This window comes from Thalassophryne amazonica, chromosome 3, assembly GCF_902500255.1.
Source record: "Thalassophryne amazonica chromosome 3, fThaAma1.1, whole genome shotgun sequence".
Lineage (NCBI taxonomy): Eukaryota > Metazoa > Chordata > Actinopteri > Batrachoidiformes > Batrachoididae > Thalassophryne > Thalassophryne amazonica.
This window is the reverse complement of record NC_047105.1, coordinates 142,702,391-142,714,464: the sequence shown is the minus strand read 5'-3', so window position 1 is coordinate 142,714,464 and position 12,074 is coordinate 142,702,391. Positions and strand designations below refer to the sequence as shown.

At 43.6% G+C, this 12,074-nt stretch overlaps 1 protein-coding gene across 1 annotated transcript in view; it reads left to right on the top strand.

Annotated features, from left to right (window-relative positions):
- Window positions 1–12,074, top strand: part of rpn2 (ribophorin II) — a 34,936-nt gene that overhangs the window by 16,344 nt on the left and 6,518 nt on the right. Inside the window, exons 4-15 of the mRNA XM_034167496.1 lie at window positions 3,316–3,491; window positions 3,573–3,648; window positions 3,929–4,063; window positions 4,153–4,329; window positions 4,418–4,536; window positions 4,744–4,849; window positions 6,302–6,393; window positions 6,470–6,584; window positions 10,975–11,169; window positions 11,248–11,334; window positions 11,420–11,515; window positions 11,851–11,926. Of these exons, the coding sequence (XP_034023387.1) occupies window positions 3,316–3,491; window positions 3,573–3,648; window positions 3,929–4,063; window positions 4,153–4,329; window positions 4,418–4,536; window positions 4,744–4,849; window positions 6,302–6,393; window positions 6,470–6,584; window positions 10,975–11,169; window positions 11,248–11,334; window positions 11,420–11,515; window positions 11,851–11,926 (1,450 nt within the window). The remainder of the gene's footprint in view (window positions 1–3,315; window positions 3,492–3,572; window positions 3,649–3,928; window positions 4,064–4,152; window positions 4,330–4,417; window positions 4,537–4,743; window positions 4,850–6,301; window positions 6,394–6,469; window positions 6,585–10,974; window positions 11,170–11,247; window positions 11,335–11,419; window positions 11,516–11,850; window positions 11,927–12,074) is intronic.

The following is a 12,074-nucleotide window of genomic DNA, read 5'->3' as shown; positions in this document are numbered from 1 at the left end:
AAACTAAGGTAGCAGAAGAGCGATAAATAAAAATGACTAAACTGCTTTAATGATATTAAATTGTGATCTGAAATTGAAACAAATTTTGATATTTGCACAAGTCTTCTGCATGCATCATAGTAATGATTAGTCTGCCACTGAGTTTAGGAAGATGTGGATTTTGATAGTAAAACAATAAAAAAAAAGCTGTTAAGATGGGTAATCACTTTTATATCAGATATTGTTCCTCAATTTGTTTGAACTACACTGTATTTACGATGTACTCCAACAGCAGATTGCTGTAAAATGTATTGATTATACATGTACTATCTGTACAATACTGTTCACCAAAGATATTTCTGTTATTCACTTCATTAACCACCTTCAGAAATACTGGTAATTTTGATACCCTGCCTTTGCCTAAATAATAGGAACAATAGATAGTTGAAGATCATGTTATGCATTTTAAATTACTTCTTCCAAATGTCACTGCATCACAATATGGCTAATGGCATTTAAATGAGGAAATGGTTGTAAACATGAACAGATAGTCCTTCTAGCTACTTGTGTCTTGATAAATGTCTCTCCTGCCCTACTCTGACACACATACCTGTAAGGGTAGAGGGGAACACACAGGAGATACATGTTAGTTGCATGAACAGAAAATGATTTCATGGTATCACAAAAATACTTGTTAACTTCGCTTGCCATATGTTGGGGGAACTTTGGACAGTGGGGTGACTTTGGACACTATGGCAAAATTAGTCCTTTATGTGTCTTCTTTTACCAAATCATGTTTTTAAAATTGTTTTTCAGAATATTCCTATTAATATTCTTAAAAACACAATTTGGTAAAGAATATACATGAAATAATTGATTTTCCGCAGAAAATTCACCCCAAATTATGGTACATCAATATGCTCTTAGACAAATAAGGTAAAGGGGCATTAAGGACCCCTTTCCACTAGGGTCCCCCAATAAACAATCAGTTGTTGTTAGGTGTTAAACAAATGCTGTTTTAATCATCCATGAATAAATAGTAAATTCCATTTCACATGGCATCTTCAGTATCTAAGTCAGGGCGCCTGACTAACTTGATTGTTTATTGAAAAGCCCCAAATAAACAGGCTTCCTAGTGCCTTAATTTACCCTAAATAGCATGTTTTACCATAAAAAGATAACTAATAATGTAATCTTTAGGTTTTGAGAGTGTCTTATGTAGGAATACTTCAGTGTATAAACTGTTAAGTTTTTAATAGACAGACACTTGAATTTATAACATAGTGCATCAACAGCATGTTACTTTTGTAAGTTGTAAATACCCCTTTTTAAAATCTTTTGTTCACGAAAAATCAATAAATATTTGTGAAAGTATCATTTTAAAGTCAAATGCATGCTTTCTATGGTGTTACATTTGAGTTTCAGTGTGTTTTTAAAAATAACATATACTTGATGTATGATATTTTTGGACAGTGGTTCTCACTAGTGCTCAAAATTTACACTTGTGAAAAACAGTATGTTGTTTGTGGTACTATTGGCTTCCATTTACCAACATTTCACACCCACCCCAGACGGCGGTCATGGAATCAAAAATCTAGAGAGATATTCATTTTGTGGCCCACTGCCTGTCTGCACAATAATAATTTTATTCCTACATAAATAGCAGTAAATAGCATTGTTTTGATGTTCTGATTAGGCAATGAAAAAAGCAGTAAAAAAAAAATGTAATTTATTCAATCAAATTTTCCAAGACAATAGTGAATAAAATGTGAAACATTTCTGACTCATTACATTTGTGATCATTTTCAGTCACATTGACCCCAAAAGCATTTAGAATTTAATATACTGTTGAAACTGAAACTTACTATTGGAACAAGGAGGTTCTGATCTTTCTGAATACATCACATCAACTGTCATTGTAAAACAGATATTAAAGATGAGTCACAATATTACTGTCACTGAACTGTGCAGAAAAAAGGAGAAAAGTGTCCCACTACACTAGTTTTACATGACTACATATGTATTTTCCACCACTTTTCACATTTTAGTGTTTTTCTGTTTTTTCTTGTTCAGTGAGAGAAATCTAGTCTCTGTTAATCTTTAACAAGTGTGTCAAAGTCAGGCTGAATGTCTGAGGTGGAGATGTCAAGCAGAGAGATGATCATCAGTGAGAGACGACCTGCACCTGGATTCATTAAACTTCATCAAGATTCTGCATTCAGCATCCACCTCTCTCTTTTTGGCTTGAGCAGACATTTTTGAGACGCAAGAGACATTGATTAGATTAATCAATTCCGAAAAAAAAGGCTTCAAAATAAAAGCAATGCGGTTGTAGTTCAGTCATAAAGGCCTGGTCACATGGCACATGTTGACAGCTGAATGAAGGTGAAAAAGTCACAAATCGTCAGATAAAGGTGGACGAATGATCCTGCACCTTTCCCATCAACAAAAGCCTGCGCATCAAGAGCGCAAGAGTGTGAAAATGAAACACTCACAATCACGGGACCGAAAGCGGGAACAAAACCAAACCATGTCCATTGCTGTCCCTGTGGATAGTTCCTCATGGATCACGCGAACGCGCCATGCCAGGCTATGTGGCATGCATTACGCGATGGCGCACTTCCAGGCTGTGGGGCGATCATTCATGCCAGGCTCTGCTATTCTCCGGAGGACACACACACACAGCCACAAACGGCTTGGGAGGTGGATGAAGGTCACCTGTAACATTAACTTGATAGAATAGTAAATATTTTATTCTTTAATTTCCCGGTATGTGCGGGCCGGTCCAAGTCAGCCAAAGAATATATGACCACAGCTTATTCTCAGAAATATTGCATGTGCGTCTGTGTTCCTTCATTAAGGTGTGGCATCACTAAAGGTTGGCACCTGTGTCCACATGTCCCTGTGGAGCATAAAACAGATTTAAAACAATTTTCACCACAGAAGAAAGAAAAACTTTTAAATCACACACTCCTCTTAACTTGAACAACAGGAAACTTCTCCATAGACCAGGATTAGAAAACACTGCTCCATGACAAAAGCCTGACAAAATATAACATGACTATATCATAAACTGCAGGAAAAGACCTGTGATTATTAATAAACATAACTTAAATTTCTACAGCTTTTGGAGGAACTCGAGCTCTCTTTACCCAGGATAAACCATTACAAACTAAAGACTCTGGTTCTGGCACCTAAATCACGTGACGTATTTTTTTAAAGGGCAAAGTTTCTCACGTGCTTGAGTCTACATGCAGTGGAAACCTGCACCCTGTGTGCCCTCTGCGTGGAGCCAGTTTCGGGCAACTGGTTTATTGGATTTTGCTGGTTCCGCAGATCCCCGTGTCCAATGAAACCCGCGACATCCTCCTGGCAGCGGTGAGCGATGACTCGACTATGACTCAGATTCATCGGGCTGTTAGTGCGCTGAGTTCTCTGGGACTTCCTCTGGCATCTCAGGAAGTCATCGCCGCTCTGACAGGTCGCATCAACAAGGAAGACAACGTGATGGCGTAAGAATCAGTTGTGCTAAGCACTCTGGGGTTCTCAGACTCCAGGCTTGCTTTAATCAGTTGCTTCTCTTCTCTGGGCAGCATCACTTTAGCTTTGCAGACAGCTGCTCGTCTCTCCCAGCAGGCAGAACTCGGAGGGATACTGGAGGAGATCGAGGTATGCTCCTAAACGTTCAGCAGGTGGCACTATGTCGCTGCCCATAAGGCACACTGGACTGTCATTGTGTTCCAGAGGTGGGAGTGTCACAGCCAAGTCATTCTCAAGTCACCAATCTGCAAGTCTCAAGTCAGCTGTCAAACACTTGGTGGTCATTATGACTTGAATTGGGAGTTGCTGATTCATGACTTGAGTGACCTCATGGTGACTTACTCCCACCTCTGTTCTGTTTGTGGTTTTGAACCAAATTGTGCTTTAATTTTTTGTTTCTTCCTCTCAGGATCTGACAGCGCGTTTGGATGACCTTGGTGGCATGTACCTCCAGTTTGAGGAGGGGCTTGAGGCAACTGCCTCGTTTGTGGCTGCTGCTTATTCGCTTTCAGATCACGTGGAGATTGCACCACCTCTGAAGGAGGTATTGCTTACAGCAGCACTTCTTCACATGAAGCATCTCTGTGCACGTCTGTGTCCCTGGAGGTGATGAAAGATGTTTTCTGTCCATAGGACCAAGTCATCCAGCTTGTCAACTCCATCTTCAGCAAGAAATCCTGGGATTCTCTGGCTGAGGCCTTCAGTGTGGCTTGTGCGGCCGCCGCTCTCTCCAACAACCGCTTCCACGTGCCAGTCGTGATCAGTGCTCAGGGTCCAGCCACAGTGTCTCACAGCCAGCCCATGCTGCAGGTCTGTCAGTGGCAGGATCTCCACTCATCCGCCGTGTAATTCCCCATTTTTCATGTCACTCTAGCGACTGTGTACATCTGATTGACAGCTCCTGGTTACTGATGTCATGTCTCAACCCCTGACCTTGGCCAACGTGCTGGTAGAATCTGCATACGCTGTGGCCTCAAAGAGCACTGTACTCAGCCAAGCGCCGTTCAGCCTGAACGAGTATGTGTCAGTGCACTGACTGTTCAGTATGTGGTCACATGACTCAACCCTCAGACTTTCACACTTTGCATAGAAATCTAACCAGAATCATAAGTCAATAAACTAAAGACTCTGGGGTGTTGTGAATTCATAAGTGCATTAGATTTCTTTAACAGGTGTCTGGTTTGAAAACCTGCCTTGTTGTTTATTTTGCTGTTTGTTTTTCAGTGGTGTCTTTGAGCTGGACTTCATGTCTAAGCAGCCAGCCAGCGGGTATTACCAGTTCACTGTTGCAGTGACCGGAGATAGTCGGCTAGTTGCTAATCACGTTGAGGTAAACCCGTGCTCTGCACTGGACAGGTGCTGTTAGGGCCCTCAGTCTGACGTCCTCAGTGGTTAGCACTGTTGCCTCACAGCAAGAAGGTCCTGGGATCACTTCCCGCCTGGTCCTTCCTTTCTGTGTGGAGTTTGCATGTTCTCCTGTGTGTGTGGTTTCCCCGGGCACTCTGTTTTCCACCCACATTCACAAACATGCTTGTTTAAGGTCTGCTTCTTTCTCTGATACTGACCACGTCAGCGTCTCTACATCTGGAGTTGGTCCCCCAAATGCCAGGCTGTGGCTGCTTGCTGCTCCTCATGGTTGGATTGTCAAACTCTTTGAGTAATCCTGAGGTGTTTCCAAGCAAGCTGGGCAGTATAACTCCTCCAGGGTGTCCTGGGTCTTCCTGGGGCCTCCTCCCAGTTGGATATGCCTGACAGACCTCCTGAGAGAGACAAGTGGCATCCTCAGCAGATGCTCGAAGCACACACTGGACACTCAAACTTCTCATCCTGTCCCAGAGTGTAACCCAGATACATGACAGATGAACCTCATTTCTGCCGTTTGTATGTGCCATCTCTCTCTTCTTGTTTTGTTTTGGTCATTACTCAAGGTTCCTGGCCATATGTGACGACAAGAGCATAAAGTGAGACGCACCTTCTGACTTAGCTGTTTTTACAGTGACTATACACCATCCACTGAACTCAGATACAGCCTCGATTCTCATACTCCACCTGATCTGCACTCTTGAGCAAGACCTCAAGATACTTGAACTCCCCTGACCCAGGGGGGATAATCCAGCCTTTTCTGATAGGATCAGCATCTCAAATTTGTAGATGCTGATATATCATCCCAAGTCACTTCACCCGTGGCCTCAAACCAACACAGTGCCCAGTGCAGATCAGAGTGAACTGTCTGAAGGCAAGAGACCCACATCGTCTTCAAAAAGCTGACATGTAATTCTGGGGTCACCAACCTGGACACCCTTCAGTTCCCGACTGTGCCTTGCAGTCCCGTCCATGAACATCACAAGCAGGATTGGTGACAACAGGCAGCCCCTGATGGAGTCCAATACCCACAGAACATTCACTCCAGGCTGCTGTGTAAGATGAGTGTACACGTCTCACTTGTTCCACCCGTGCTTTTTTTTATTATACACTTCATTTATTTTTTATTATTATACACTTCATTTATTAAAACAGCTTTGATATAGAGATGCTGTTGGTTGCTTCCTCTGAACGTCCCAGCTGATGATGGTGAGGATGCACACCAATGTCAGGTTCAAGAAAAAAACAAACGAGTGTAAAAACACAAAGATTGTTCTGATGTGTGGCGTATGATCAGGGTTAGTCAGCAGAAGCCAGTGAGCAGCTGTAGAGGTTTTAGGTTTGTGTGATTGACTTTGTGACTTGTGAATTGAGTCTGGTGCCCAACCTGATGTTTGTTGTTCTCCTGCACCCTGTTCAGCTTAAAGTGAAGGTTTCCACCGAGGTGTCGGTGAATAACATGGACCTCTCGGTGGTGGATAAGGACCAGAGCATCGGCACAAAGACCACCAGGTGAGTAAAAACCTCAACGTTTTGGCTGATCCATTGAAGTGTGACGGCCCGTCTGTAACGTCTCTGACTATATCAGGGTGGAGTATCCATCCAAAGCCAAGAGCGCCTTCACAGCAGACAGCCACCAGAACTTCGCCATGTCCTTTCAGCTGGTCGATGTCAACACTGGAGTGGAGCTGACTCCCCACCAGGTGTGTGGATAATGTCAGGTAGTAACGGTGTTTCTGTTCTTATCACGGTGTTTGTCTTGGTAAGTGTCCGATCACTGTTTGTTTACTTATGCACATGTTGACTGGCCAGTTCACGAGGTGCACTTGTTAGCTGCTCAATCCAGCCATTGAACAGCGAGTTCACGGTCTAATATCGTCACGTCAACATTCTTGGGACACAGACCTTGACCACGTTCAAAGACTGTTAACCTTTGCCTATTTTAAGAGGTTAAAAAATGTCACATTTTGCTTCAGTCTGTTCCGTTTTGTTTTTGAGTGACAGGTTGACAGCCAGTCAGTAGAGCGGCACCATGAAATCAGTGGCAGGTCTCTCTAAAATCACTTCATTTATGTGTTTATATCATGTTTCTCATATTATGCAAAAGCTACCAAGAAACATTGCAGACATGAGCATGCACGCTAACTTTCACTAACTCAGAGCTAACTTCCTATGGAGTTAAATTTGTCTCGTTAATACCTACAAATGCACAGAGGAGGATCTACAAATATTACTCAATTTGCACAACTTCCACTCTTGTCAAAAGCTCATGTACATACCCATGCAAGGCCTCCTGCCGATGCTGTGAAAACGTAAATATTGATTTTGATTGATAGAGGGGCTTTATTGAACATTGGGGAGGTGATGATTGAGTGGTTAAGCGTTGGGCTTCAGACCAGAGGATGCTTGTTCAAACCCCAGCCTGTCTGGAAAATCACTAAGGGCCCTTGGACAAGGTCCTTAATTCCCAAGTTGCTCCTGGTGTGTAGTGAGCATCTTGCATGGCAACACCCTGACATCGTTTCTGACATCGGCGTGTTTGTGTGAATGTGAGGCATAATTGTAAAGCGCTTTGAGCAGCTGATACAGATGGAAAGGCGCTAAATGAATGCAGTCCATTTACCATTTATTTACCATGGAGAAATTGTACACAAAACAATAGGATCTTAACTGCAAATTATAAAGAACACAGTGCTCACACAGCTGAGGATATTTTAACATTGTTATATTTTTAAATGGAATCTAATTATCAGCACACTTCACTGTATTCTTACACGCCCAGAACTAAATTATATTTATGTAACGCTTTTCCGTCTGCATCAGACGCTCAAAGCGCTTTATAATAATGCCTCACATTCACCCCGATGTGAGGGTGCTGCCATACAAGGTTGGGATTTGAACTGAGGATCTTCTGGTCTCAAGAAGAATAAATTATTCTTCTCTACAAGAGTCAAGACAGAAGTCAGACTACCAGAGCAAGAATTTTAGCTGAGGAAGCTTCTGCGATTTGAAGCGAAACGTCCTTGCGTCAAGCAACCCCATCCAGTTGAAGATTCAAGCTTCTCTACTATGGAAACCACCTGGACAGCTGAGAGCCTACACAGAAACATCTGTAAACCATGTGCAATATGATTCCACAGTTGTATATAATTCTCGTTTTACATTTTACTTGGTTCACATTTTATTTTATTTTATCTTATGTTTATTTAATTGTACATATACTCTGAATAATTTACCATTAAATTTCACTGTCTTTTATTTGGCTAAAATTACTCGCACCACGGAAAGCACCTTTTTGGAGTTGCACTCACATCTCATTGCAATACAAATTACAATGACAATAAAGGCAATTCTGGTTCTGAGGATTGAAGTGATGAAAACAGCAAGGTGATTATACGCTATACACTTTCACAATAAAGCTTGAATTTCAAAATAAAAGCCTGAGAGGTTGCTGCAGACTTGACAGAATTCATCAGTCTGTCCTCGAACATCTCAGACAGCATATTCAAATCTGGATATTTCTGTGTGCATGTGACCACAAACCCAGATTTAACATGTTCACATTCCAGACAAAACGGCAGAATTGTCTCACATAAGCCTAAAAACAAACAAGAAATTTGATTTAATGTGAACGCTGTCACAGTTGTTTATTATTGGACTTCCGTGCTAGTCATGGACTGTCCATAACGAACACCATGTTCGAACATAAGGATGCTCATAAGTGTACATGGTACCAGAGCATCCTAGGCCGAAAATCAATGATCGATTTTGTGATTGTATCATCTGATTTGAGGCCGCATGTTCTGTACACTTGGGTGAAGAGAGGGGCAGAGCTGTCAACTGATCACCATCTGGTGGTGAGTTGGATCAGAGGGTGGGGGAGCACTTTGGACAGACCTGGTAAGCCAAAACGGATATTGCGGGTGAACTGGAAACGTCTGGAGGAGCCCACTATCTGACAGATCTTCAACTCACACCTCCAGCAGAGCTTCTCTAGCATCCCTGTGGAGGTTAGGGGCATTGAACCAGAATGGGCAATGTTCAAAAGTTCTATTGCTAAAGCTACAGTGGGGAGCTGTGGCCTGAAGGTCTTAGGTGCCTCAAGGGGCGGCAACCCTGCTTGTGATATTCATGGACAGGATATCGAGGTGTAGTCAGGGGGAGGAGGGTTTCCAGTTTGGTGGGCTCAGGGTCTCATCACTGCTTTTTGCAGATGATGTGGTCCTGTTGGCTTCATCGGCCGGTGACCTCCAATACTCACTGGATCGATTTGCAGCCGTGCGTGAAGCGGCTGGGATGAGGATCAGCACCTCTAAATCTGAGGTCATGGTTCTCAGCAGGAAACCAATGGATTGCCTACTCCGGGTAGGGAATACGGCCTTGCCCAAGTGAAGGAGTTCAAGCCTGGTTTACGAGTGAGGACACGATGGAGTGTGAGATTGACTGGAAAATTGGTGCAGCAGGTGGAATTGCATTCACTCTTCTGTACTGTTGTGACGAAAAGGGAGCTGACCCAAAAGGCGAAGCTCTTGATCTACTGGTCAATCTTCGTTCCTACTCTCACCTATGGTCACGAGGGTTGTATCATGACCGAAAGGACTAGATCGCGGGTACAAGTGGCCGAAATGGGCTTCCTCAGGAGGGTGTCTGCTGTCTCCCTTAAGCCTGGTACACATGACAAGATTTTAAAATTCTGTAGGTTTCCAAAACCTGAGACCACACACGTGAAGATAAAAAAATCATAGATCTAACAGGTTTGGTGGTACATTGTGTGGTGTTCAGCCACACGGTAAGGACCACACACGGACAGATTTCACACACGAACATTCCCAGCTCAGACAGGAAATCTTGCAAAATCTCTTGAGATTAAACGTGACTTCAGAGCAAACAAACGGAGATACTTTGTGGACTATTTAAAACGGAGGAGAAAAAACAATACAAAAAGAAAAAGAACAGGCGTTCTTTAAAGGAGTGGAGACAGCACGACCACTGGACTTTTTGGTAAGTCAGAACAGCTCTTTTGATTTTATTTTCTGCTCCGTATGTCCGTCACCTCGCTTTCTGATTGGCTGCACGTCATATTCAGCAGGCTCATTTGTGATCGGAGGACACAACACGCTGCGATATCGGGCCAAGACAATCCAACATGTTGAATATCCCCAATTTGCGATCAGAGCACCCCTGATGTCCTTCCAACCAGATCAGAGCCCTCTTAACACACCACACATGGCAAGAATATCTGATAAGATTATCTTTAGCGTCATCACGATTGTCGGGGCGTCCTTAAGATTGTCGGAAGGAGAGGATTGGGTCCGATATAGGCTTAATTATCCTGCCACGTGAACCTGGCCTTAGAGGTAGGGTGAGAGGTTCAGTCATCTGTGTGGAGCTTGGAGTAGAGTCGCTGCTCCTTTTCATTGAAAGGAGCCAGCTGAGGTGGTTTGGGCATCTGGTAAAGATGCCCCCTGGGCTCCTCCCAAGGGAGGTGTTCCATGCACGTCCATCTGGGAGGAGACCCTGTGGAAGACCCAGGACTAGGTGGAGAGATTATATCTCCACACTGGCCTGGGAACGCCTCTGGATCCCCCAGTCAGAGGTGGTCAATGTGGCACTGGAAAGGGAAGTCTGGGATCTTCTGCTGGAGCTGTTGCCCCTGCGACCCGAACCTAGAAAAGCAGTTGAAGAAGACTGTCACAGTGCAAACAGTTATTGGTAATTTCTTTACATGGAATATTTTAGTTGTTAAGCAGCTTCAGAAAAGCTTGTGGGTGACAAAAATTCATTTTACAAAATTGAACACAACTGAAAACAGATTAAACCTTTAATAAATGTCAGTACTTAAATGTAGCGTAACTGTAAGCCAATTTTCTCCAAAAGCTGTCCTCCGTATACACTATAAATGACCATCGAGAACCCGTGGTTCCCCGTTGGTCAGCGTCCCAGGTCTTCTTAAAGCTGTTTGATTTCAGCTCCGTTGTGGTGGTGCACAGAAGCAAACATGTCAGATCTTGTCACTGTCCAAATATGTGTGTGTGCGCGTGTGTGTGCGCGTGTGTGTGTGTGTCTGTAATTTTTTTTTTTTTTCTTTTCCAGACTTTTGTCCGGCTGCACAATCAGAAAACTGGTCAGGAGGTCGTGTTTGTGGCTGAACCAGACAGTAAGAACCTCTACAAGTTTGAGCTGGACACAGCGGAGAGGAAGTCCGAATTTGACTCCATCTCTGGCTCCTATTCCCTCTACCTGATTGTTGGTGACGCCACGTTGGAGAATCCCATTTTGTGGAACGTGGTGAGTGTCTGCAGACACGGTGTCAGTGGTACTGAGTGACAGTTCCTCTCTAACAAGACGTGTGCTTTGTGTTGAAAGGCGGATGTTGTCCTGAAGTTTGTGGATGAGGAGGCCCCGCCCACCATTCAGTCAAAGACCCTGTATGTGCCGAAACAGGAGATCCAGGTAAGGCCTGCCCACGCCTGACTGACCCCCGTGTGTCTGTGTGTGAGGACAGGTTGTAACTATGTCTGTCCTCGTACGTCCGCAGCACTTATTCAGGGAACCAGAGAAGAAACCTCCCACTGTGGTTTCCAATGCTTTCACTGCACTCGTCCTGTCTCCCTTCCTGCTGCTGCTCATTCTGGTAAAACCTTGTTTTTTGTGTGTTTTTTTTTTTTTTTTTTTTTTTTTCATTTTGATGGGCAGCAAAAAAAAAAAAACCCAGGACAGCAACCACTTCTTTTTAAGTGAGTGTTGTAGTTTGTTTTTGCAAGAGAAGCTCTTCAGCAGCTTCACACACTGTCAATGAGGCTCGAGCGCTGCCTTTCATCTGAGACCACAAAAGCTGTGCTGTGGGATTTAGAGAGCTTGTTTAGAGGTTCTTGTTGCTGTGGATCCTCGTCATTGTGTTTCATTGTGCTGTTTTGTTTGTGGCTGTGTGAGATGAAAACACTCATCTGTTTGTCCTCTCCTCTGTAGTGGCTCAAGCTGGGAGCCAACATCTCCAGCTTCAGCTTCTCCCCCAGCACCATTCTCTTCCACGTTGGACACGGAGGTCAGTCTGAACGTTTTCCTCTTCACTGACCCTTCAGCGCCGAAATTACTGCAGCGATAGAATGAATCATGATACATTATTCATGAAAATCAACACACAAAGCCTTCATATCAAGTCTTTATTTACATATATATACGTGTGTGTGTGT